The sequence below is a fragment of the Callospermophilus lateralis genome, chromosome 20 (genome assembly GCF_048772815.1).
Source record: "Callospermophilus lateralis isolate mCalLat2 chromosome 20, mCalLat2.hap1, whole genome shotgun sequence".
NCBI classification, from domain to species: Eukaryota; Metazoa; Chordata; class Mammalia; order Rodentia; family Sciuridae; genus Callospermophilus; species Callospermophilus lateralis.
The window spans coordinates 2,985,990-3,011,044 of NC_135324.1; the positions used below are offsets into that span (position 1 = coordinate 2,985,990).

Sequence of the window (25,055 nt, forward strand, 5' to 3'; positions counted from 1 at the left end):
TGGGTCACTGTTCCGGCTCCCTGCACAGTGAGGGGACCAGGCCACCAGCCCCTGGACCCTAAACACCAGAGACCGGCCTGCTCCACAGTGCAGCCTCCCTGGAGGCCTCTGCGGAAGGCCCAGGGAGGGGCCTGTGGGAGCATTTATTCCACAAACCCTCCTAGGTGTCACCTGTGAGCAGGACCCAGTAGCTAACAGGGGCAGGACACTGGCATCTGACGGGATCCAGGAGGTGTGGCTGCTGGGATGGGAGCGGGTGGTGACCTTGGGTGGGGACTGGGGCAGGAGGCTCCCACTACCCATGCAACCTAAGCCTGGCAGGGAGTCCGAGGAAGTGCGCATCCAGAGGGGGCGGGCCGCCACAGCCCTGCCACAGCCGCTGCCTCCTGGGGTCCCAGGCCTCAGGGAACCCCGCTTTGCTCTCAGGTATCCCAGTACTTTTTTGTTACTACCCTGGGTGCGTTTTGATGAGGCTCTCTGGGAGATGGATTCCCTGGAAGCATGTGCAAAGGTCCTGAGGCTCGAAGGAGTGGGTGTGGGACAGGCAATGACTTGGTGTGCAGGGAAGGGAAGGGGAGTCTGGGAGAGGGTGAGTGTCACTGGGACCCGGAAATTCAGGCCTGGCCATCAGCCACCCTGTCCTCCTCCCCACCCGGGGCCACCTGTGCCCCACTTCTTGTGCGCTGGCTCCAGGATTCACCCAGATGTGGGCGAGTGACCTGGGCTTTGTGCCTCTGTTTCTCTGCGAGCTGCAGGAAGTCCTGCCTTGGGGTGTCTGGGGCACTGCAGGGGCTGCGGCCACCCAGCACCAGCTGCTGAGCCCTTGCTGAGAATCAGATGCGTGGAGGCCGCACCCCAGCTAGCAGCGACCTGCCGTCTGAGGTTTAGGGTGCGCCCTCTGCAGGGCGGAGCCAGCGAGTGAGACAGGCTTCGGTCCTCGCCCAGGCCACCAGAACCCCCAAGTGTACCCACAGGGGTTATGCGGTGTGGTGAGGGCGGCCTGGTGGACTGCCCGGGGAGGGGGTCTGGCCCGCGGGGCCTTGTGGCTGCTGCTGTTGGGGGAGGCTGGGGTGAGGGTCCTGGTCATGGAGGCTGGGGGTGTGGGCTGGAGGTGGCTCAGCCCTGCTCCGCCCTGGACGCCGGTTGTGGAGGAGGGGGATGGGCTGGAAGTGACCCCCCAGCTACGTTGCCATGGCAGCCGGGGGGCCTGGAGAAGGATTTCCAGCCACCGCCCGGCCCCCGACTGGGGCGGGGGTCCTCCCTGTGAGTCGGAGCCGTGCCAGGGCCCAGGCTGCCTGCCTCTGAGCGGGTCCAGATGTGGCCTAATGGAATCCACATGCCCAGCTCCCAGCCTGGGATGTCTGCTGTCTCTCAGGACGCTTTGGGAGGGTGGCTTTTCCTGCCAAGCTGGCACCACGGAGGGGGTCGGGGACCCTTCTGGTGGCAGTGCTCTGTAGAACCAGGACAGAGAGAATCCCTGGGGTCCAGGTGGCCCTCTGCAGGTCGGAGGATCCGGGAGGAGGCCCCCGCATAGCCTCCGTGAGCCCCAGGACAGCGGGGCAGGAAAGGGGCCCCTTCCTTAGGGCCTCACTGGCCCGGGCGCGGCTGATGGGAACCCTGGGCCTGGGGGCAGGGGCTGGGCACGCTCTGATGGCTGAGCCCTCTCCTCAGGCCCAAGAGCCCTGGCCTGTTTGTGGGCGAGGAAGGCCAGCTGCAGGGACCCAGGCTGACAGCTCGGTCTTTCTTGAGTCCTCATTTCTTGCCCTCACAGTGGTTTCCGAGTGTCCGCAGCATGCCTGGGCTCCGGCAGGTGGGGACTGTACAGTGTCCCAGACCCCAGCACAGACCCGCCCCCGGGGAGTCGAGAGGCTTGGTGGGAGCGATCCTGAGTCCCGCAGGCTGGAGTTGGAGCTGGGAGTGGGCTGGGCCGGGCAGTGTGGGCGCCCTGGGAGCCTGCCCGGGGCAGCCATTCTTCCTGGGCATCAGGGAAGGCCAAGTGCTATCAGGGAAGAGCTGCGGGGAGGTGGTCATGGGGCAGCAGCAAGGAGCCAGAGCAATAGCATGTGCAAAGGCCCCGTGGCCAGAGGGAATCTACTGGGTGGAAAGGAGGCCCTGTGACTGATGTGAGGAAACAGGAGCTAGTTCCAGGTGACATGCACATCCTCAGGATGAAGATTTGGGCCTTTGTCCTAAGGGCAGGTCTAAGGCAGGGGTGGCATGATCCGATTGGTGTTTTAAGTCTTGATCTGTGGTCACCTGAGCATCCATGAAAGTGGTCCAGGGTTCCAGGATTTTGGGACCCTGACACATGGTTGGTGACCCAACCACATCTCCCAGGAGCTTCAGGTTCCTAAAGTCAACGGGGAGGGGTCAGCTGGTGGGGGCTGGGGCCCCATGAAGCCCTGCCGCTGTTGGAGGACTCCTGGGTGGCTCAGCTGTCCCGGCATCCCAGCAGCTGCTGCAACCCTCCGGGCAAGTTCCTGTCCGCGGCAAGCTGGCCTCGGTCCTGGTGGCCGGCTGCGATTGCCAGAGGCGGCGTGTGGGACCCCTGGTGGGGAGCTCTGGGGACAGAGTGGGCCCCCAGAGCCCAGCCTCAGTTTGAGGGCGCCATGCTGAGCGGGCTGCTCCTCTCCCTGTGTGGCAAGGTCCCCTAACTGACGGGTCCCCGCGTCAGTTAGGAGCCGTGGTTTAGGGGTGATTGACGGTCCCGCGGCTTTGTGCACCTGCTGCTCGGTCGCAGGTGGAGGGACCCGAGCCCCTGCAGACACTGGAACCTGCAGGAAGATTCTGGGTCTTCAGATGTGGACAGAGGAAGGAAGGTAGGCGAGCAGAGTCCAGGGCGCGTGCCAGGGGCCATTCCTCAGTGCCCTGTCACCCGGGGCCTTGGGCACCACCTCTCCCAGAGCCTTGCCACCCCGGTGTGAGAGCCCTGTGAGGGCCTTGCCGCCTGCTCAGCCTCAGGAGGGTGGTGGGCGTGGCCAGAGAGGCCCCGCCCCACTGTCACGAGGCCCCGCCCACCTGTGGGCCTCCTTCCGCTGGGCATGCAGCAGGCGGCTAGAAGCGGCAGGGATTCCTGGTAAACTGCTTTCTGGCCCGTGTGGCTGTGCCGTGGGCTGTGCCGTGGGCTGTGTCATGGGCTGTGCCGTGGGCTGGCTTGGGGGCAGGTTCTGCGACAATGGAGCTGCTGACAGTTCGGTGTCTGAGAGGCCACGGGTCAAAGAGGTCTGAAGGTCTGGGCCTGGTCTGGGTGGGCTTTTTGGAATCAGTGGCTTTCCAAACCCACAGGTTGGCTAGGCCAGGTGTGGCTGATGTCCCCGAGGCTTGAGGACAGGTTCAGGGGCTCATGGCAACGACAACTGCTTCAGAGTCCTGGACGTGCCGTGGGATGAGGAGGGAGGGAGGGAGGGAGAGTGGGCCTCCGCGCCCTGGACCTGCCCCCGTCTCCTGCCCCAGCCCGACGTCATCACACAACAAAAGGCTTACGCCATCCTTCCCACCCGGGCGGAAGTGTGCCTGGCCCGAGGCCCGGGCCAGTGGGTGGACTCAGCCCAAACGGAGGTCTGTTGGTGGTGGGAGCTGGGTTTCCTGCCCCCTGCCCTTGCTGGAGGCTGACTCGGGCCCTCGGGAGCTGTGTGGCCTTTAGGCCAATTGTTTAGTTCCCTGCGGCCTCAGTTTCCTCATCCACAAAAGGGGCTCACATCCCAGGCCAGCTTGGGAGGCTGAGGTAGGAGGATCACAAGTTGGAGGCCAGCTTCAGCCACTTAGCGACGCCCTGACTCTAAATGAAATATAAAAAGGGCTGGGATGTGGCTCCGTGGTCAGCACCCCTGGGTTCCATCTCTGGTACCAAAAATACAAAAGAGGGTGCTCGTGGAGGGCTCCCTCCTAGAGCCAGGTTCTCTTGAGGAAGAAGGCGCGTCAGGCACAGGCCAGGACCCTGCGTGGTGGGGCTCTGCCCTCCGTGGCTGTCCTGCGGCTGCGATGGCTCCCGGACTCAGCTTCTGAGCTGCTCCCTGTCCACGCCCAGGCCGGGCAGCCAGCCTTCCAGCGTCTCAGCCCCAGGCTGTGTTGTGGCCCGGGGCAGCTTCTGCCAGACCTCCTCTAGCTGGGCCAGGCTGGGGTGGCCTTTAAGTTCTTTGTCCTGAGGACTTGGTGCTCCCAGGAGAGCTCTGCATCAGGCCAAGGTCAGTGCTTCCGGGCTGGGGCCTCGGTCCTCTTCTTGACTGCGGTTCCCATGCTGGAAGCCTGGCTTGGGGGAGCCCCGGGTGTGGCCCCAGAGGCTGAGTTCCTGCTCTCCTGCTCCTGGCTGTGTGACCTCAGGCAAGCGACTCACCCTCTCTGAGCCTCATTTTCTGCATCTGTAAGATGTGGGGTTGGTCCCAGGGTTCCTCAAAAGAGGAGCTGAGCTGTTCGGCAGCACAGAGCAGCCGCCCAGGGCCGTAGTCCCGTCTGTCCCCTGCTCCCCGGGTCCAGGGTGGGAGGGGCGGTGGAGGCGTGTTTTTGTGTCAGTGAATGGGCACGTGTGTCTTCAGCTGGCCGGGGACCGTCCCCTCTGGTGAAAGAGCCAAGGACAGGCCTGCTGGGGCAGGGCGTGTGTGGGGTGTTTACTGCCCACTTTCCGTCCCCGCCCGTTTGTCACTCCAGCTGGGCCAGATGTGCAGCCAGTGTCCTCTCCGGGGACGCTGCTGATGCTCAGTCTCCACCCTGCCCCCGGAGCCAGCAGACGCCCAAACCGAGAGCCCTTCCCCTGGCCGAGCAGCCGGGTCCCTCCTGCCGGGTGGGGCGTGGGGTGCGGCCTGTGCCTGTGCTCCGTTGTTGGACGTGCCCCGTCCCCTGAGCTCCAGGATGCCCTGCACAGAAAGAGGGGGACGGCACTGTGACAAGCAGTGTAGGTCAGGGTGACTGTGGCCCAGAGAGCTGCAGGGAATTGTCCGAGGTCCCCGAGGCCCATGAAGGGAGATGGTTGGTGGCCACCAACTGGGCACCTTGCCCTGGACCCTTCCCACCCTCCGGTGGGCCCCAGTGGCCCCTGCCAGCGGCCACTTCCCCGTTGTCCAGACCGCAGTCCCAGGACGCCTGCAGATCTCTGGCTCTTGACGGAGTCAGGGGGTCAGGGCTGGTGGGACCCGGGCCTCCGTCCTGGTGTGGAGTCGGGGAGGCTGCGGTTCCGTGGGCGCCTGTGCAGAGTGGGAGCCGAAGGGGCAGGGTCTGGCTGCTCCAGGGGCCACCAAGGTGGGGGTGGGCGGTGTCGTCTTGCTCCCGGCTGTGTGACCTCCCCCCCTCTCCTGCCTGTCCCCCACCCTCCTGCCTGTCCCCACGCCCTCCTGCCTGTCCCCACGCCCTGGCCGGGACACTGGGCCAGGCTCTGTGAGGTGTCCAGGACTTGGCAGGGGCCAGAAAGCCCTTCTTGCGACCTCGGGATGCTCAGGAGCCGGCCTCTGGAGGGCGTGTGGAGGACAGCAAAGCCAGAGGCCAGCAGGAGGAGCGGTTCATGAGCAGGGGCCACCGGGCCCATGGGGACCAGAGACCACCACCTTAAACCCCAGGACAGTGAGACATCCAGCTCAGGGGTTGGCCCTAGGAGCATGGGGGCCCAGCCCAGCCCCTAATGTGGATTGTCTGCAGGCGCCGTGGCCCACACCTGTCACCCCAGGAGCTCTGGAGGCTGAGGCTGGAGGATCGCAAGTTGGGAGGCCAGCCTTAGCCACTTGGGGTCCTGAGCAACTCAGCGAGACCCTGTCTCTAAATAAAATCCAGCATGGGGAAGAGGATGGGGCTCTGGGGTCAAGTGCCCCTGGGTTCAATTCCCGGTGACAAGAAACACAGCAGAACTTTGGATTTGCTGAGGGAAGCTGGGATCGGGAGTTTCATATAAAAGCTTCCAACTTTATAAACTTTGGCAGACAATTCAAATCGATTTCTTAAACACAACAGTCACAGACTCGCTGCTGCGACCTCTGCTCCGGGTGCTGCCCTCCCTGTTCTTTGCCGCCCCTGGTCACGAGCGGAGGCCGGGGGCCAGGTAGGGAGCTGCCCAGGGCTCAGCGGGCTCCGCAGGCCTGACTCGAGCCGGCTCCCCGCCAGTGGCCCCTCCTGGCTGAGTCGGGGCTGGGAAGGAGCCTCAGGAAGGGACTGTATGTCGGGGTCAGCGTGGGGCACAGCGCGGGGCAGGAGAGCGGGGTTCCTGGCTGGGGGTGGGGGTGGCGGCTGCGGCCAGGAGAGGCCCGTGGGCAGTTGCTCTGCCCTGGGTTGCAAGTGTCCCCCTGAGTTAAAGCCCAGCCCGTGGGAGGTGGGGGAGCCTCAGGGTGGCCTTGGGGTCCCTGGGCACTTGTCCTCAAAGGGAATCGGGCGGTGCCCACCTGGTCCTCTCTTCCCTCCCACCCCCACGAGGCAAGCCCTTTTCGCGAGCTCCTACTGTGACGTGCCACCACAGGTCAAAGCCACAGGGCCAGCCGGTCGTGGACTGCAGACTCCCCAGCTCTGAGCCAGAGTAAACCTTTTTGCTTTGTAAGCCGCTTGTCTCGGGTTATCTGTCACAGTGACTGAAAGCTGACCAAGCAGCGCAGCTCTGGGTGGGAGGGTAGCAGAGACGGGGGCAGGTGTGCATCCGCCCTCCCACCAAGGTGGCCCCAACTGGCGGCTGGAGGTGGGTGGTGGTGGTGTAGGGCGGGGGATGGTCTCTTAATTTCTTATCCCCCACCATCTGGTGCCTGGAGCTCTGAGCTGGGGACTGGATGGAGGCTGTTCTGTGGAAGGGAACCTGCGCTTCCCTGGATGAGGCACCACTTGCTTCCCTCTTTCTCGCAGCGTCTGTCCCTCATTGGTCGCAGGCACCTCAATAGTCGAAGCCTACGTGTGACGTTCTTTTCCTATTAGTACCAGGGATGGAGCCCAGGGGTGCTGAACCCCCGAGCCCCGTCCCCAGCCCTTTTTACATTTTACTTAGAGACAGGGTCTTGCTTGTTGAGTTGCTGAGGCTGGCCTCCAACTCGATCCTCCTTCCTCAGCCTCTCCAGCCCCTGGGAGGACAGGCATGGGTCCCCGTGCACATATGTCTCTTCGATGGCAATTTCTTGTCAGCTGTAGAGATCTTAGAGGTGGCTTTGGCCGTCCTTCCGTCCGAGGCGCTGGGCTGTGCAGGTCTTTGTTCTGTAGGCAGTAAAGGTGGCAGTAGCCGGTCCACCCAGTTGTCTCAACTGAGGCCTTTGCACACACCTTGTGTCCATCTAGTCTGCACTGGGGATGGAGCCCGAGCCTCTCAGATGCCGGGCACGCACTCACGCTGAGCCCCTCCATTGCTGCCGGTCCCAGTCGGCCCCTTAGGTTGAGAGCCAGGGTCTTTGTGGCCTGCTGGTTCCTTTGGGGACAGCTCTAGGGAAGACTCGGGGGGCGGGGCCCAGGAAGCGTCACTCTGACCCCTCTGAGCCTGGGCGACCCCGTCAGTTACTGTCCGTGTCCCTCCTGACCCCTGGCCCCACGGGTGCACAGGACATTCCGCAGAGATGGCAATAATGCCGAGCCACGAGTGGCCACCATGTCCCCCCACCTGGGGACACGTCTGGAAAGTGGCCAGCTGCCCGTACCGTGCGTGGTGACTGTGCCCTGGTTGTCCCCAGGGTCCACCCGGGAGCTGGTCGAGACGTGCTGTGCGGCCGGGCAGCAGTGGGCCATCCTCAGGGACGAGTGCACAGGGATCCCCGAGGGCACCGAGGGTGACGTCTGCAGGTGAGCCGTCCCCGTCCCCTGCTCCCGCTGCTGGCGGGTGGTGCTCCCTGACCTGGGGCTGCGGGGGCGCCGTGACAAAAGGGCCAGAGGAGAAACAGCGGAAGGGACGGGAGGGTGACCTTGGCCGGGTCCCCGAGGTCCCGCCCTGGTTGGCTGGCTGCATGGTCACTGGTAAGGAGGGCACCTGGTGGGCACGTGGTGGCACGGAGCCCACAGCCTGGCAGCCAGGAGCCAGGGACGGAGTGGGCAAGGGCTGGGCCCACCTCCCGCGTGTCCACCGCTTCCCAAGAGTCCACTAGGGCGATGAGTCCCCCTAGGTCTCATCCCAGCAGGTCGGGAGGCTGAGGCAGGAGGATTGCGGATTGCTGAGGCTGGCCTCCAACTCCCGATCCTCCTGCCTCAGCCTCCTGAGCCCTGGGATGACGGGTGTGCGCCACCGTGCCCGGCTGCCACTTTCCTTCTGTGAAATGGGGACTGTCACCCCCCGCAGAGGGTCCCAGGGAGCACGGGAGCCGGCCGCGGCTGAGGCCACCTCTCTTGCAGGACAGCCCAGAAATACTGCTGCGCGTCCTACCTGAAGGAGAAGAGCTGCCTGGCCGGCGTCCTGGTGGCCAAGGAGGGCGGGCCCTGTGGGGCCGAGGACAATGACACCTGTGGCGTCTCCCTGTACAAGGCAAGCCTGGGGGCGGGGGCGGGGACGGCCAGCACAGGGTGGACTGGCATGGGTCCGACGGTCCTTCAGGCCCGGGCAGCTCCCCTCTGCAGGGCTCCTTGGCGGGGGCTCATCTAGGGTCGGGGGACCCGCCACCCACCCAGAAAGTCCCACCAGTGACCGCTTAGGCCGTCGGTCCACAGGGCAGTTCTTCAGCACAGGCTGCCTCGGGGCTGGGCATGTGGCAGTGAGCCTGGGGGCGTGGTCAGGGTGCTGGGTGGCATGGGGGTCTTTCTGGGGGGCAGGGAGCAGCAGGTGCAAGGCCCTGTGGTGGCACGTAGGTCGTGTGGCCCGGGTGTGGCTGAGAGGAGCCAGCAAACCAAGGGTGGCCAGAGCTGAGGTCGAGAGGTGACCAGGCAGGTGCCGTCCGTCCGTCCGTCGCTGGCGGGACTGTGACGCTGCTGTGAAGGAAAGGGACACTGGAGGATTTTTGAGGGACGTGACCGAGGTCCCTGTGGGGATGGTTGTGAATGGTTGTCTCATGTGGGCCATGGGTACAGATGGGGTCAGAGCCCATCAGGCGGTGACAGGGCAGAGGGAGGGGAAGGTGCACAGGGGTGGGTGGGTCCTCAGCCCACCAGGTCTGGCTGCGTGGCGTCACCCGGGACTTGGGGCACATTCACGTTGTCACATGGCTGTCCCTGCCCTCCCTCTGTAGGACTCCTTCATCTTCCCACATTGAGACTGTGTCCACTCAACACCAGCCCGTGCCCCTCCCAGCCCCTGGCCCCCATCCTACTCTCTGTGAACTGGCTTATTCTGGGACCTTGTACGAGTGTCAGGGCCTCACGGTGCCGTCCCCCTGAGATGGGCTCACCGACCTCAGCCTTTATCCACGTGATAGCGTAGGTCAGAATTCCCTTCCTTTTAAAGGCTGTATAGTACTCCACTCTCTGCCTGGACTACATTTTCTTGGTCCATCCACCCTTCAGTGACCATGTGGTGCCTTTTGCTCTTGGCTCTTGTGAGATACGGTGCCATTTGTGTCCGTGGACCCGAAGATTCCCTCTGTTCTCTGCACTGCTACTTAGATGGACTGGGGGCCATGCCCAGCTGCAGGGGAGGCTGGGAAGGAGAGGCCAGCTGCCCACTGGACACGAGCGAGGAGGAGGACGGGCTTGGTATTGACCCTGAGGTGAGGGCAGAGGACCAGGGTGTCGGTCCCGGGTCAGAGGCGCCGAGAGGGAGGAACCGAAGACCCCCGTCCCCCAGGCTCCAGGTGGCACTGGGCAGAGGATTCCGACTGGGTCTTGTCACTCTGGGGTCCCTCCCCCAGAGCCTGCCGTGCGGTGAGGCAGGTCTGGAGTCCGTCTGCCGCTCGCCTCTGGGCTCAGTGCCTCTCGATGGCCGTGAGCACTGGGGACTTTGCGGGGGTGGGGACACACAGGTCTTCGGTCCACGGATGTCATGCGTCTGCAGCACCGGTCAGCTCTGGTGGGCAGCAGACCACCCCAAGCTTGGCTCAGGCAGGATCCGTCTCTGTGCCCCGTCAGCGGCTCCTGGTTGGGTGGCCTCGGGTGGCTGCCCACAGGCGACCTGGGCCGGGCAGCTGGTCACTGCAGGAGAGCGCAGCAGGGCCAGGTGCTCGCCTCATGGTGGCCAGGAAACGGGAGCCTGCTGTCCATGGCCCTGCTGAGGTCCTGCCATCAGCGACCCAGGACCTGCCATCAGCGCCCACTTCTTCAAGGTCCCCCGCTTTCCCGTAGCACCCGCCGAGGACCAGGCCACTGACACACGGGAACAGTCCAGACTCAGCCTGTGGCCTCATGCAGAGCCTTCTGAGGCCTCAATTCAAACCAGAACACTGTCCCTCTGTGTCCACCTTTTGGCCAAAGCAAGTCCATTGGCATCAGAATTAGGTGGTTGGAAACGCCTGCCTTCCGTCTTGTGCTGGGGCTGACCAGGGGTGCTGTCCGCTGAGCCACACCCCAGCCCTTCTTAACAATTCCTAAACTTTGAGACAGCGTCTTGCTAAGTTGTTGAGGCTGGCCTCCAACTTGCAATCCTCCTGCCTCAGCCTCCTGAGCTGCTGGTATCACGGGTGTGGGCCACTGTGCCCCGCTGACTTGCTTAGTAAGAGAAGCTGGAACATGACGTTGCAAAGACAGAAAATGCAGGAACATCTGGGGCTGTTATCACAACCACTCCACCATCACAGATTTAAAATCAATGACATCAAATTTCTTTTGGGGATCGACGGCCTGAGATGAGACAGAGCTACGCGACAGCTTTAGGGACCAGGCTTCTGTTCTTAGCTCAGAGCTTCAATCTTCATGGCTCAGTATGGCTGCGAAAGCCCCAGCCATCACAAGTGCGCTCAAAGAAGAGCAAGAATATATACTTCTGAGTAGAGTCAGTCCCCAAAAGATCTCCTGGTGACGCTTGGGGAACTGCAGGGGCCTGGGAGACCAGCATCTGGCCCGACTAGTACTGCTGTGTGCTAGGGGACGTGGGGGTCATGGGCAGGGCTGGTGGTGAGTTCATAGTTTTTCCTATAAAAGGCCATTTATGGCTTATTTCAAAACACTAGCCTGACCCTGTCCTGCACCACAGGACCTGGGGACAGGCGCCCCTGCCCTGGGAGAGGGCATGGTGTAGGCGGGTGGAAGACAAGTTCAACCACGGACCCCGTTGGCCAGCTCCTCCCAAGCCCCCTGCGCCTTCCTGGGGGTCCTGCCTGCGTCACGGGGCTCTGAGGCCAGGGGAGGTGGACGGTCGTGGGGGCCAGCAGGCGCTGACGGCCGTCCCCCGCCCTCCAGCAATGCTGCGACTGCTGCGGCCTGGGGCTGCGCGTGCGGGCCGAGGGCCAGCCCTGCGAGGCCATCCCCGGCCTGGGCTACCCCTGCAGCCACGCCATGCTGTCCTGCTGCGAGGGACAGGACCCGCTCGCGCCCGAGGTGCGCCGGCCCCCGGAGCCCGAGGCTGCGCCACGCAGAGGTGGGTGACGCCTGCCAGGCCAGGGCGCCTGTGGCCACTTGTCTGCTCGTCCATCCATCCAGAAATCTGTGTGTCCGTCTGTCCATGTATCCATCCATGAATGTGTCCGTCCACCCATCCACAGATCTGTCAGCCGTCCATCAACACATCTATGTGTCCATCTGCATGTCTGTCCTCCCGTCCGTCCACCCAGGGCTCTGGCTGAGCACTGGCCTGAGGACCAGGTTCACCAGGGGGGGGTCTGGGGTCCTCCCAGGGCCCAGCCCCGGGTCCTGGCGGGAGGGCGGATGCCGCAGTCTGGCTGGGCACAATTCAGGAGCCACTTGTCAAAAGAAACGAACTTTATTTTTAGAACCACACACGCCAAACAAAACAGCTCCTCAGGAAAAAACCCCTCAGAGCCCAACTGCCACCACCGGCTTCCCACAAGCCACACTCCCCAACCACCAGCCTCCACACCTCCCACAATCCTCTTCCTCTTGAGGCCGATTGGCTGGGTCACGTGGGCGGAGCCAAAAAGTCCCCCAATGAGCAGCTCCGTGGCCTGAAAGGGCAGGGAAACAGCCCAATGAGCATCACCACAGAGGAGCCAATCAGCTAGATGTTGCTGGGGCCTGTGAGCCAATCATCAGCTGGCAGTCTGAAAGTTTGCTGGGGCCCCTTTGGCTGTGGCTCTCAACAGGCCGAGGCCGGGGCTGCGGGCTGGGCCTCCCCAGCCTTAGGGGGCAGCTCCGCCCAGGCCCTCACCCACTCCCAGGCCTCCCTGCATGGGGAGGGGCTGACCCCCTGCTGCAGCCACCGCAGACCTTGCTGGTGGGTGGACAGGTACCAGGGCCCTGGACAGGTCAGACCTTGAGTGGAGCCAGGCCCACTGTCCTGTCCACTGTCCCTGAGTCCAGAGGTGCTGAATCCATTCCAGCCCCTGAGCAAGCCCCCCTGGGGGACAGGCCCTGTCACAGGGGACTGTGGGGGCACACAGACCAGCCCCCAGCCTTTCCTTCCTGTTTCTGGATGTGTCTGTTCATCTGCCCACGAGTGTGTCCACCCAGCTGTCCAGCCCTCCACTGTCCCTGCATCCACAAACCACCCACGCACCCATCCCTCCACTTACCTGCCCACCCATCTGTCCATTTCTTTCTCTTTAATTTTGGTTCTGGGGATTGAACCTGGGGCACCTGGTCTCTGAGCCCCGTCCCCAGCCTGTTTAGAGACAGGGTCTCACTGAGCTGCTTAGGCCTCACTTTTGCTGAGGCTGGCCTCCAAATTCTGATCCTCCTGCCTCAGCCTCCTGAGTTGCTGGGATAACAGGCGTGGACCACTGTTCCTGGCTTCCTTTCATTTCTCTTTCTCTCTCTCTCCATTCATCCATCCCCGTGCATCTGTCCCCCCACTCCCCCACCTCTCTGGCGTCCATCTCTATTGGCCATCTCCCCTCCCTCCGTCCTCACCATCTCTGACCGCTGACCTGCACCCCAGTTTCAGAGGAAGACCTGGGGAGCCAGGAGGCCCTGTCCCTGGGCCCAGAGGCGGAGATGGCCAACAGCCTGCCTGGCGATGACCAGGACGAGTGCCTGCTGCTGCCCGGGGAGCTGTGCCAGCACCTGTGCGTCAACACGGTGGGCTCCTACCGCTGCGCCTGCTTCCCCGGCTTCGCGCTGCAGGACGACGGCCGCACCTGCCGCCCAGGTAGGCCAGGCCCAGGCAGAGCCGTCCCGCGGGGCAGCGGGGCCTTCCTGGGAAGGGGCCTGTGGTCGTGCACGCGTGGGAACCCGCAGGGACTGGGGACCCCAGCCTTGGGGACTCAGAAGGCCAGCAGACAGGGCTTCCTTCCACAGGGGTCAGCCGCCTGCCCACTCTGGGGGGATCTCGGGTGGCCCTGGTACAGATGGCCCCTTCCCTGGCAGGGGTCCAGGGGTCCTGGTGTTTGAGAAGGCACCAGGGGCTCAGCTTGGGGTCCTTGACCCCCGAGCCACGTCCCCAGCCCTGCTTTGTGTTGGTTTCAATGAGTTGCTTATTAGCATCTTGCTTTTGCTGAGGCCGGCCTCCAACTGGCCATCCTCCTGCCTCAGCCTCCCCAGCTGCTGGGAGGACAGGCGTGGGCCACCGTGCCTGGTGGTCCGTGGATTTTCACTCCAGATAATGGCCCCCCGTCCCTCCCCTGCCTGAGTTGGTCTCTGTGGTGGCCCTGGCCAAGGACGGCTGGTGCCCATGAGTGCCGAGGCCCGGGGAAGACTGAGTCCGCTGCTGTCCTCACAGACAGAGAGTCCCCGCAGCAGGGGGCTGCCCAGGAGCCCCCGCTGAATCCGGAGCCAGCCCAGGAGCCCCCCAACACTATCCCGCTGCCCCGGCCGCAGCCCAACACCTGCAAAGGTGAGCAGGGTGGTGTCCCTGTGGGTCCCGGGGCCGCCAAGGTAGGTGCCCAGGGCTCCAGTGCTGGGCATGTGGCCCCCGCCTCAGCACCTGGCCCTGTCCTGTCACTGGGGACTCAGGGAGGGAGACTGAGGCCACCTCTCACCCGGTCGTTCCTGGTGCCGGAAGTGTGTTCGTGATTTCCCATTTGTAAGTCCATCCACCCAGCTGCCCACCTGTCCACCCACCTGTCCGTCCATCTCACCACTCACCTGTCCATCCACCTGTCCACCCATCTATCCACCTGCCCATCCACCTCTCCACACACTCATCTGCCCACCTATCCACGGATCTCACCACCCACCTTCCCGCCCGTCTGTCTGTCCACCATCCGTCGTCCTCTGCCCTCTCTGGGCCTGTTTCTGTTGGACTCAGATCTGAGTCGGGAGGAGCCTGCGTGGCGGGTGGGGGGGTGGCAGGTGGCGGGAGGAGGGTGGCGGGCGGCATCTGATGTGCCTGTCCCCCCTGCAGACAACGGGCCGTGCCGGCAGGTGTGCCGCGTGGTCGGGGGCACGGCCATGTGCTCCTGCTTCCCTGGTTACGCCATCATGGCCGACGGCGTGTCCTGCGAAGGTGAGGACCCGCTGCTGCCACCTGGGGAACCTGGGGGGCCACGGTGGGGGGTAGGCCGCAGCCTCGCCGTGTCCATGAGGTCTGGCTCCTGGGACAGAGCCCCCTGGAGCCCTGAGACAGTCACTCTGTGTCACCGAGCCGTGTGGGAGGTGCCCCCGGGTGGGCCCCCATGTTGCTCCTGAGGCCCAGGGCCAGCTCCTTTGCCCGTTCTCCTGGTGACTGTGGAGCCATGCTGCGCAGCCTGGACGTCATCCCCGTCCCCTGCAGTCCTGGCCAGGGACTCCCCAGAGGTCCCGACCTGTACGTCTGGGTGGCCTGAGGATCCGTATTTCTCTCTTTCTGGTCCCAGGGGCTGAACCTGGGCCCCCCAACCCCTGAGCCCCGTCCCCAGCCCTGTTCTGTAGAGACAGGGTCTCCCTGAGCTGCTCGGGCCTCGCTATGGCTGAGGCTGGCCTCCAACTCACAATCCTCCTGCCTCAGCCTCCCAAGCCCTGAGATGACCCACCCGTGAGCCCCTGCCCTCGGCTGAGGTCTTTGTGTTTCTCAGAGCGACCCTCGTGCCTGGCTCATGGACCACACCTCAGCTCGCCCTGTCCTTGAGGGTCACTCCTGTCTGCGTGGCTGTTGGTCTGTGGCCAGCAAGTACATCCACGTTCCCACCTGGGTAGAGATTAGAGGGACAGACGGACGTCATGCCCCATTGTCGTGTGGGTGGCATGCAGATATGGCCCTATGCCTCCTGCTGTCCGAATAAGAACCTGCCCTGTGTCCACCTCTTCTGCAGAAATGGGTTACCCTGTGAGCCCAGAGAAGGCGACAGATTTGCCTGAATCACACAGCATAGTGGTAGCATGCAGGTCTCTCTCTCCATGTGGGGACACATTTTAGGACCAGTTGATACTGTGTCCTTTGGGCTCTGCTTCCTGTCCTCCCCTGGACCCTGAGGATCTGAGGAAGGCCCTGCTCCTGGGCCAGGACTCCTTTGGGCCTGGCCTCCATGAGCAACCTGAGGCCCAGGGCCCAGCCCAACTCTGCCTCTGCTGGCCATGTGGACTGGCCAATGTCCCCATGTCTGCAGGGCCCCCTTGGTCCTCCGGAAGTAAGAGCTGAGGCCGGAGGCTGCAGACAGACATCCTACGGGTGCAGGCAGCCTGCCCTGCGGAGATGTCCTCCCGCTCCATTGTGTTCACAATGATCAAATGGAAGCCAGGCGGTGGCCCCATCTGTCCACCCGGCCACTCAGGAGGCTGAGGCAGGAGGATGGCAAGGTGGAGGCCAGCCTCAGCAACAGTGAGGCCCTAGGCACCTCAGGGAGACCCTGTTTCAAATTAAAACACAAAGGAGGGCTGGGACGGGCTCTGGGCTCCAGTGCCCCTTGGTCAATCCCTGGCACCAAAAAAAAGTGACTCTCCAACCGTGACAACCCCAAGGTTCTTAGAGCGTCTGCAGACGTGAGGTTTCTCCTGCAGCTTGGTACGTCTGCCCAGCAGGGCCGCACCTCCACCCCCCTTTGGCCAGAGCTCAGCCCTGCAGTGCCCCCTGAGCTGCTCTGACCCTGGGCCCCTCTTCTGTCCCTGTGACCACCTGGCCCCCTGAGCACTGGGGGCTGCAGCCCCTTCTGTTGCCAGGGCTGGGGCAGGCTCGCAGTGGGGGCAGGAGGCCATGTCTGATCTGCCCCGCTGTGTGACTGTGGGTGGGCCGCCTGCCCTCTCTGAGCCTCACTTGCCATCTTGGGGCTCTGTGGACTCAGACTTGGGTCCAGGCTGAGCTGTCCCACGGATGGACTGGGAGGCCCTGGACAAGTGGGTCCTGCCCCCCGGGGTCTCGGCCCGTGGACCTGTGGCTGGCACCCGCGCTCTAACCGCCGCTCTGTTTTCCTCCCGTGGCTGCGGCTAGACCAAGACGAGTGCCTGGCGGGCACTCACGATTGTGGCCGGCGACAGTTCTGTGTGAACACCCTGGGATCCTTCTCCTGTGTCAATCACACACTGCTCTGTGCCCGGGGCTTTATCCTCAACGCGCACAGGAAGTGCGTGGGTAAGCGCCAGGCCTCCCGCCGCTCGCTCACGGCCGCTCTGCTCCACGCGCCCGCCACGCGCTAAGGCCCCTCCGTGAGCTGTCCCCAGCCGGCACCCCTGCTCCGTCTCACACCCTTGTCCTGGCCTCTTGTCCTGCCTTTCCTCGGGAAGCCTCTTTGTCCAGCGACGTCCCAAGGAGACAGAACACTCAGCAGAATGTGTCCCCAGGCTGGGTGGGTCCCTGGGTAGAGCGTCAGGCATGGTGGGATCCAGAGGCAGTGGGGCAGCTGGGAGTTTGCGCCTCTTGACTTTCGACATAAAGTCACTTGCCATTTCCCGGCCACAGTTTCCTAGTCTGTTACAGAGGAAGCTGCTTCCAAGTGGGGTGGCCCACACCTGCCATCCCAGCCACTCGGGAGGCTGAGGCAGGAGGATGGCAAGTTGGAGGCCAGCCTCAGCAACTTACTTTCTCTAAAGTAGAAAAGGGCTGGGATGTGGCTTGGGGGTTAAGTACCCTGGGTTAAATCCCTGGTACGAAAAAAAAAAGTGGATCTTACATTGATCTTCCTTTGATGACCACTGGACATGTACAGTGCCAAGCCCGGCTCTAGCTGTCCAGGTACCTGGGATGCATCTAGAATCTTCTCCAGAGGTGCATGACAGAGGCTGGGGTCCAGCTAATCTGGTTTTGTACCCACCGTCTGCTGGGTGACCCCGAGCACTTCAGCTACCCTCTCTCAGTCTCTGTGGTGCCCAGTGGAGGAGGCAGGGCCTGGACCCAATGCCCAGCCTGCACAGGGCCGCAGTGGCTGCTGGGTGATGGCGCTCCAGCCTGTTCCTTGGTGCTGGTGTGGCCAGTGGCCGGGGCTCCCGGGGCTCTGTGGGTAGCGGGGAGGACGGCCTCTCCCATTGTGGGCCAAGGACACAGGAGCCGTTGGTTATCTACAGGGGATAGTCCCCAGATAGAGGTAGACGCAAAGGCGCAGGGCCCCAAGCTACAGCAGAGACACGGGCAGAGCAGCTGTTGTCCTGGGAGGGTGGAATCTGCCTCATCTCCCAGGGTAGACAGGCTCGGAACCGGGAAGGGTGTGCAGGCTGGAAGGAACGGCCCAGGCGAAGGCCCAGAGGTAGGGCCTGCACAGAGCATGCTCAGAGCCCGAGATAGGCCCCGTATGCCCTCTCCTTGCTTGGAGACCATGTCCAGCCTGGGATGTCCCCTTTGTGACCCTCTGCTGCTGGGCAGACAGGCCCGGGGTGCTGGCTGAGCGACTTTCACAGACATGTTTGTCCCCGGCCTCCAGCCACGGGCAGAACATGTGCCCTCTTGAACCTGCTTGCCAGCGGCTGGCCATCCTCCTGTGCGGGTCGGGGCTGTGTGTGCGTCTGGGAAGGCAGATCCCAAAGAAGATCTTGTGCTCTTAGGGGTCCCCAGGCAGTCGGGAAACGGGTTTAGGAAATGCAATGCCAACAGTCAGTCCACTCAGCAAGGTTCGCGAGCACACATCTGGCACACATCTGGCTGCCCGCCTGCTTCCTGCACCACACACGTCCTGTCTGATCGTCTGAGTGTTCTTTGTCGCCCAGAGGCTCCCAGCACTCTCTCCGTTACGTGCACCTCCATGACCATCTCCTGGGGCTCCTGTGGCTCCTGTGTTCCTCCGCAGGTGGGAGGGGAGGCTCCCGTAGGAACACGAGTCCTCACATCCAGGCTGCCGGGGTTCAAGCCCCGCTTTTGCAGTTTATTACTCCTAAGACCTTAAACAAAGTAGCTTCACCTCCTGGAGCAACATTCCCTCATCTGAGTGAGATAAGCCCCACCTCAGAGCTGTGAGGTGGACCTGGCACAGGGGTGCACGCCTGTCATCCCAACAGTTGGGGAGGCTGAGGCAGGAGGATCGCCTGTTGGAGGCCAGCCTCAGCCAAAGCAAGGCCCTAAGCAACTCAGCGAGACCCTGTCTCTAAATAAAACATAAAAGGGCCTGGGGATGGGGCCCCGGGGTTAAGCACCCCTGGGGTCAATTCCTGGAACCAAAAAAAAAAAAAAAAACCCCTATGAGTTCACGTAAGAAGTGGGCTAGAGCTTTAGTGTCGTCATTTTTCTTCAAATACGTGACACAGAGGCCACCAGCAGAGGAAGTGAGTGGCCCAGCACCAGAGGCATGTGAGCCTAAGTGGGACTGTATTGGGTGTCACCTCTGCCAGGGACTCCCCTGTGCCCTGCCCATAGGACTGTCGTGCCCCAGGTGGGCTGGGCTGCAGGAAGGCGGGAGGTGGAAGAGCGCCCCCTGCTGCCGGCACAGAACAGCGCGGCCGCGCAGCGCAGCCCCGCAGCGCAGCCCAGGCCAGGCTGGCTGGATCCCAGTGCAGCCACCTTGGCTCACCTGTGATTTGGGAGTCTCTCCCCTAGTCCTCCCTAGTGTCTCCAGCTCCTTCCTGGACCCGCGGCCACCGGGCTCCCAGGCTCCCAGGCTCCCCTGCAGGCCGCTTCTCCAGCTGCCCCTGAGGGATGGCCACCAGTCGCCCGGCTTTCTTTCTTCCATCTTGTGGGTCAGTGCTTCTTGTTTGTTCTGCCTCCGGTTTTTCTAGAATTTTCCTACTCTTCCCACCTCCATGTGTGGTGCTCCCAGCCACCTCCGTTTCCAGCCTGGCTTCTCTTCGGCCCTAGTCCGTTCTCCTTTGCAGCCAGGACACCCTCCCCCCTCTGCGGGGAATCCTCCGTGGCTCCCACCTGCCCTCTGTCCTCACCGGCTCAGTCTTCCTTCTCTCCCCTGCAGCCACACCTGTGCCATGGTCCCGACTGATCCCGGCCCTCACACAGCTGTCCCCTCTGCCAGGACCATCAGTTTGGCTATTTCTGTCACCTCTCCAAGGTTCTGTCCCCTTCACTTCACCGGTTCCCTTCGAGTCCTCCCTTTTCTCCATAAAGCTGGTGACCACCCTCCTTGTCGTGTGCATTGATGTATCTGAGCGTCTGCTCCGCGAGGGTAGGTGTGTCTGTTCGTCTTGGTCGCTGACCTGTCCCTCTTGCCAAGAAGCGTGCTTGACACGTAGCTGGTGCCTAGTAAGTCTTTGTTGAACGAAGGGAGTCTTGGATAAGGGGACATCAGCCACGTGCTCCTCTCTGGATGGTGAGTGCCTCCAAGGGCAGGGCCTGGCGCTTCCTGCCTCCTGGTGGCCTGAGGTCCCCTGGTGGTGCTGGGCCTCTGGACCCAGAGCGCCCTGCAGGTCCTGACGGCCGCCTGGCGCACTCTCCCCGCAGACATCAACGAGTGTGTGACGGACCTTCATACGTGCAGCCGGGGCGAGCACTGCGTGAACACCCTGGGCTCTTTCCAGTGCTACAAGGCGCTCACCTGCGAGCCTGGCTACGCCCTCAAGGACGGCGAGTGCACGGGTGAGAATGGGCGGAGGCCGGCCTGCCTTGGGTATCCTCCCCAATCCCGCCCACCTCTGGCCACACCCCTTCCCAGCCCTGACCACGCCCCTCCCAGCACCAACTCCGCCCTCTGCCTGCTTGGCTCCTCCCTCGCCATGCCCTCACCACCTCCACCCACAACCCTAGCCACGCCCCTGACCAGCCCCACCCACAGCCCCAGCCACGCCCCTGACCAGCCCCACCCACTCCAGCCACAGCCCTGGCCAGCCTGCCCCAGCCCTAGCCACGCCCCTGATCAGCCCCACCCACTCCGGCTACGCCCCTGACCGGCCCCACCCACAGCCCCAGCCACGCCCCTGACCGGCCCCACCCACAGTCCCAGCCACGCCCCTGACCAGCCCCACCCACTCCAGCCACAGCCCTGGCCAGCCTGCCACAGCCCTAGCCACGCCCCTGATCAGCCCCACCCACTCCAGCTACGCCCCTGACCAGCCCCAGCCCAGCTCCTTAGCCACACCCTCTCCAGCCACGCCCCTGAGCGGCCCCACCCACAGCCCTAGCCACGCCCTGCCCTGATCTGGGTGGATTGTCCTTCCTTGTAAGTGTCCAGCTCTCACGTCTATTTCCTCCCCATGGAAAGACCTCACCTTCAGTGTTGGGGGCAGAAGGGCAGAGGGTGGGGTCTGAGGACGGATGTGGGGAGGCCACCCCCTGGTGGCACGTGTGGTTCCCTTTGGTATTTTGGGTAGCGTCCCATGGAGGAGCACTTCTGTCCCTTTTACCAGAAAACTGGGGCCGTCTAAGAAGAGGCAGCGTTTCTCAACTGTCATTTCCCGAGCCCCGTCTGGGTGCCAGGGGTGGGGGTGAGGTGCAGTGTCCTTCCTCTGGCTGCGTGGGAGGGGACAGGGGAACTAGGCGGAGATGGAGAGAGCAGAGTGGCTGTGGGCTGGGTGCTCCTGGGGTGGGGCGGCCCGAGGAGGCCCCCAGTGCAGGCGATGTCATCCTCGGGACTGAATAAAAGGAGAGCAGGAGGGTGTTCCAGGCAGGGGAGGACCCTGGAGATAGGGAGGGTGGGATCAGGTTGGAGCTTCTGCGTTACCAGTGCCACCTCTGTGCGTGCGCAGTGCACGCACCTGTCATCCCAGCAGCTCGGGAGGCTGAGGCAGGAGGATTGAAAGCTGGAGGCCAGCCTCAGCAACTTGGCAAGGCCCTAAGTGACTCAGTGAGACCCTGCCTCTAAATAAAAAGTAAAGAGGGCTGGGGACGGGGCTCAGTGGTCAAGCACCCCTGGGTTCAATTCCTGGTACCAAAAATAGAAAAGCATCCACGCAGGACCTCATCTTAGGGGTGTAAGCTGTTGTCCTCATGTGCTTATGACAGGACCTGGGACCCCGGGGCAGCTCGGTAAATGAGTTCATGCCATCGCACACTATTAGGGACACGGGCCACACGAGTGACAGGGCTCTGCCAGCTTCCTGCAACAACCTTTGAGGCCATCCTGCATCCTGAGGGCAGGGCTGGGTGGGCTGGGTGCTGGGCATGCGGGGCAGGGGCTGCCCTTCACACCGGGCCTCTGTGTGCCAGACGTGGACGAATGTGCAACGGGCACCCACAACTGCCAGGCGGGCTTCTCGTGCCAGAACACCAGGGGCTCCTTCTACTGCCAGATGCGGCAGCGCTGCATGGAGGGCTTCCTGCAGGACCCTGAGGGCAACTGCGTGGGTGAGTGGGCGGGGCTCAGCGGGGTCCCCTCCTCGGGCTCCTTGGGAGGTGTCCTCCAGCTCCAAGCACTGTATTTTGGGCACTGGGGATTGAACTAGGGACACTCGACCCTGAGCCCCGTCCCCAGTCCTGTTTCCTGTTTTATTTAGACACAGGGTCTCCCTGAGTTGCTCAGGGCATCGCTAAATTGCTGAGGCTGGCCTCCAACTCGCGATCCTCCTGCTTCAGCCTCCCAAGCCCCTGGGATCACAGGTGTGCCTCACTGCACCTGTCTGCTCCCAGCACTTTTGAGACCAGGTGGACCTGGCTTGCAGCTTTGTCATAGCCTCTGTCTCCACCTGCAATGGGCATGCCCAGTGGCCAACCCCAGGAGATGCTTGCAAAATTCTACCTGCTCTCCCCACCTGAGCCGTCTCACCTTGGCAGTTACTTGTCCTGTGGCCTCGGTTTACCCATTAGCGGGGTTGGACTGGAAGAATGCATTTCAAGTACTTTTTAACCTGGCCTGTGACACCTGACACGGTGACCTGGTACAGACACATGCAGAGGGAAACGGAACACCGGTTTCACAGCACAGCCCCACGGAAAACTCAGGTCCTGGCATAATGGTGCACTAATCCGGCCACTCAGGAGGCGATCCGAGGCTGAAAGTTGGAGGCCAGCCTCAGCAACTCAGCCAGACCTGTGTCTAAATAAAATACAAGATAGGGACGGGGGTGTGGCTCAGTGGTTGAGGGCCCCGGGTTCAATCCCCAGCACCAAAACAAGTGCTAGTGAGACCGTCTAGAAATGATCCCATGGGTTGAGAGCTACAGTTTGATGGATGCTGGGCCAGCTGTTGTCCCCAAGAGGTTCCGAGGGCCCACACTGCCCCCACCCATCATCGTCCCCTTCCAAGAAGCCGCTGGTCAGCCACAGAGCCAGGAGTCCCAGCTCCCCAGAAGCTGTGGGCCTGCTCCCCCAGAGGTAGAAGCTCAGCTTCTTGGAGGAGGGACACACAAGGCCACATTCAGTCTTGGGAGTGAGCTGTGCAGGGGGACAGGGAAGAACAGGTGCTGTGCAGAAGTCTGGTCTCCCTAGAGTGGTCCCGAAGGTTGTCCCATGGAGATGACATCAGGGCAGGGACTCGGGGAGTACACAACTCAGCTAGGGAATTATTAGAGGTCAGTGTAGGCCGGGAAACAGGCAGCGTGTGCAAAGGCCCTGTGGTGGGGTGTGCCTGCATGTTGTAGCGTCATCATGGAGGACTGCAGGGCTGGGGTGGGGGCAGGCCAGGCCAGGCCCATGGGCCCCAGAGCCCTGTCCACCCGTGCCCTGGAGTCTGGGACCGGCCGCTTCCCAGTGCAGCCCTAGGCTCGGGAAGGTCCCTGCCAGGCTCCCTGTCACCTACCTCCCTTCTGCAGACATCAACGAGTGCACGTCGCTGCCCGAGCCCTGCCGCTCGGGATTCAGCTGCGTCAACACCGTGGGCTCCTACACGTGCCAGAGGAACCCGCTGGTCTGCCGGCGCGGCTACCACGCCAACCAGGACGGGACGGCGTGTGTGGGTAAGCCGCCGGCCTCCCTGCCTCCTGGCCTCCAGGCCTCTGCCTGACCGGGGTTCCCGGCCACAGGAGGCCGCAGAGGGAGCGGGACTCAGCTGCTGCCCCCGCTGTCCTCCTCCCCAGACGTGGACGAGTGTGAGACGGGGCTGCACCACTGCGGGGACACCCAGGTGTGCCACAACCTTCCCGGGTCCCACCGCTGCGACTGCAAGCCGGGCTTCCAGAGGGACGCCTTCGGCCGCTCCTGCATCGGTAGGTGGGGCGCGGCGGGCACAGGCGCGCCCTCGGGGGTCCCTCGGGGTCCCCCTTGGGGTCCCCCAGGGTCCCCACAGCCAGGGTGGTGCCCAGCGCTCCTCCCGGAGGCCAGCCTTCCCCTGCCCGTTCTGTGCCCGGTGGGACCGGGTGCAGGGTGGCCTCCCACGCCCACTGCCGCTGTCCCCGCAGACGTGAACGAGTGCTGGGCCTCGCCGGGCCGCCTGTGCCAGCACACGTGTGAGAACACGCTGGGCTCCTACCGCTGCGCCTGCGCCTCGGGCTTCCTGCTGGCCGCCGACGGCAGGCACTGCGAAGGTACCCACCCGCCTGGCCCCTGGCCGCCTGGGGACACCCACCGTGCTGGGAGGGGCCCCCAGAACCCACCCCCGAGGGCCCCCAAGCCCGTGGGTCCCTGGTGGCCATTTCCCTGGCTCTCCAGAAGCCCCAAGTGCCCGTGTTTATGGAGTCGGTTTGAACGGCCCTGGGTGGACTTCAACTCTCTCTCTTTTTGTATCAGGGATCACATCCAGGGGTGCCTGGCCCCTGAGCCCCGTCCCCAGCCCTTTTTATATATTACTTAGAGACAGGGTCTCCCTGAGTTGCTTAGGGTCTCCCTAAGTGGCTGAGGCTGGCCTCCGATTTTCAGTCCTCCTGCCTCAGCCTCCCGGCCGCTGGGATCACACGGGCACCACTGCGCCTGGCTCCCTGCTACTTTTGACATAGTGATTGTCTGACTTGCTTGTCACTTTGCCTCTGTGCTCTTCTGTGTGTGCATGTGACCTCCCTCACTTAGGGACTTGTCTGTGTGGCTCATGGGTATGTCCCCAGGTGCGCCCCATAGCAGGGACCTGGCAGCCCTTGCCCCCAAGCACTGGCCTGACCTGTGACTAGCCCATTGGGGTCAGTCCCCCGGCCCTGGCCCTGCCCCGCCCCACCCCGCCCCACCCCACCCCCGACTGGCTCCCTGTCCTTCTCCTAGCCTCTGGCTTTCCACTGGCCCCCAAAACGTAAGAACTGACCGTTTCTAAAGGCGAGGCTCCTGGCGAGCCGACCGTGGCCTCACTGTCCACCCCTGCTGCCCTGCAGATGTGAACGAGTGCGAGGCCGGGCGCTGCAGCCAGGAGTGCGCCAACATCTACGGCTCCTACCAGTGCTACTGCCGCCAGGGCTACCAGCTGGCCGAGGACGGGCACACCTGCACAGGTGGGCCTCCCTCGCCCGTGGGCCTCCCTCACCGGCACCCCTCCCAAGGGCCGCCCTTGCCCGGGCTCCAGGCTCCCAGAGCACTGCTCCAGGGCCGGCCGCCCAGGGCCTGCAGGGGTCTGTCGGGGGATCCATGTTCCGGGCCCAGCCCTTCAGTCGCCTGCCGTGATGCCTTGGGGAACTGCTGGGCCACTCTGACCTCAGGCTCCTCCTCTGTACCCGGGAGACGCCCCGGCCTCTCTGGTGAAGGATGGAGTCAGATCTGGGACGGAGGCTGTGCAGTCCGGCTGCGGGGGCCCTTGCTCTGCAGCCCTGGCCGACTTTCTTCTGTTGCTGTCAGCAGCTGGGACCTGGGGGTGGGCTGGGGTCACCTGGGCCCAACTTCTCCCCGGCAGACATCGACGAGTGCGCGCAGGGCGCGGGCATCCTCTGCACCTTCCGCTGTCTCAACGTGCCCGGGAGCTACCAGTGCGCGTGCCCGGACCAGGGCTACACCATGATGGCCAACGGGAGGACCTGCAAGGGTGAGCAGTGGCCCTGCCCTGCGGGGCTCAGGGGCTCCAGGCAACACAGGGAGGGTC

The 25,055-nt window shown here is 63.5% G+C and overlaps 1 protein-coding gene across 2 annotated transcripts in view; it reads left to right on the forward strand.

Annotated features, from left to right (window-relative positions):
* Positions 1–25,055, forward strand: part of Fbln2 (fibulin 2) — a 38,794-nt gene that overhangs the window by 9,295 nt on the left and 4,444 nt on the right. The window contains exons 3-16 of one of the 2 annotated variants that reach the window (XM_077106176.1): positions 7,617–7,725; positions 8,269–8,398; positions 11,197–11,374; positions 12,851–13,060; positions 13,631–13,744; positions 14,255–14,356; positions 16,253–16,393; positions 19,634–19,768; positions 21,335–21,472; positions 22,876–23,019; positions 23,140–23,268; positions 23,461–23,586; positions 24,358–24,474; positions 24,870–24,998. In XM_077106176.1, coding sequence (XP_076962291.1) covers positions 7,617–7,725; positions 8,269–8,398; positions 11,197–11,374; positions 12,851–13,060; positions 13,631–13,744; positions 14,255–14,356; positions 16,253–16,393; positions 19,634–19,768; positions 21,335–21,472; positions 22,876–23,019; positions 23,140–23,268; positions 23,461–23,586; positions 24,358–24,474; positions 24,870–24,998 — 1,902 coding nt within the window. The remainder of the gene's footprint in view (positions 1–7,616; positions 7,726–8,268; positions 8,399–11,196; positions 11,375–12,850; positions 13,061–13,630; positions 13,745–14,254; positions 14,357–16,252; positions 16,394–19,633; positions 19,769–21,334; positions 21,473–22,875; positions 23,020–23,139; positions 23,269–23,460; positions 23,587–24,357; positions 24,475–24,869; positions 24,999–25,055) is intronic. The other variant, XM_077106177.1, reaches the window with a different exon arrangement.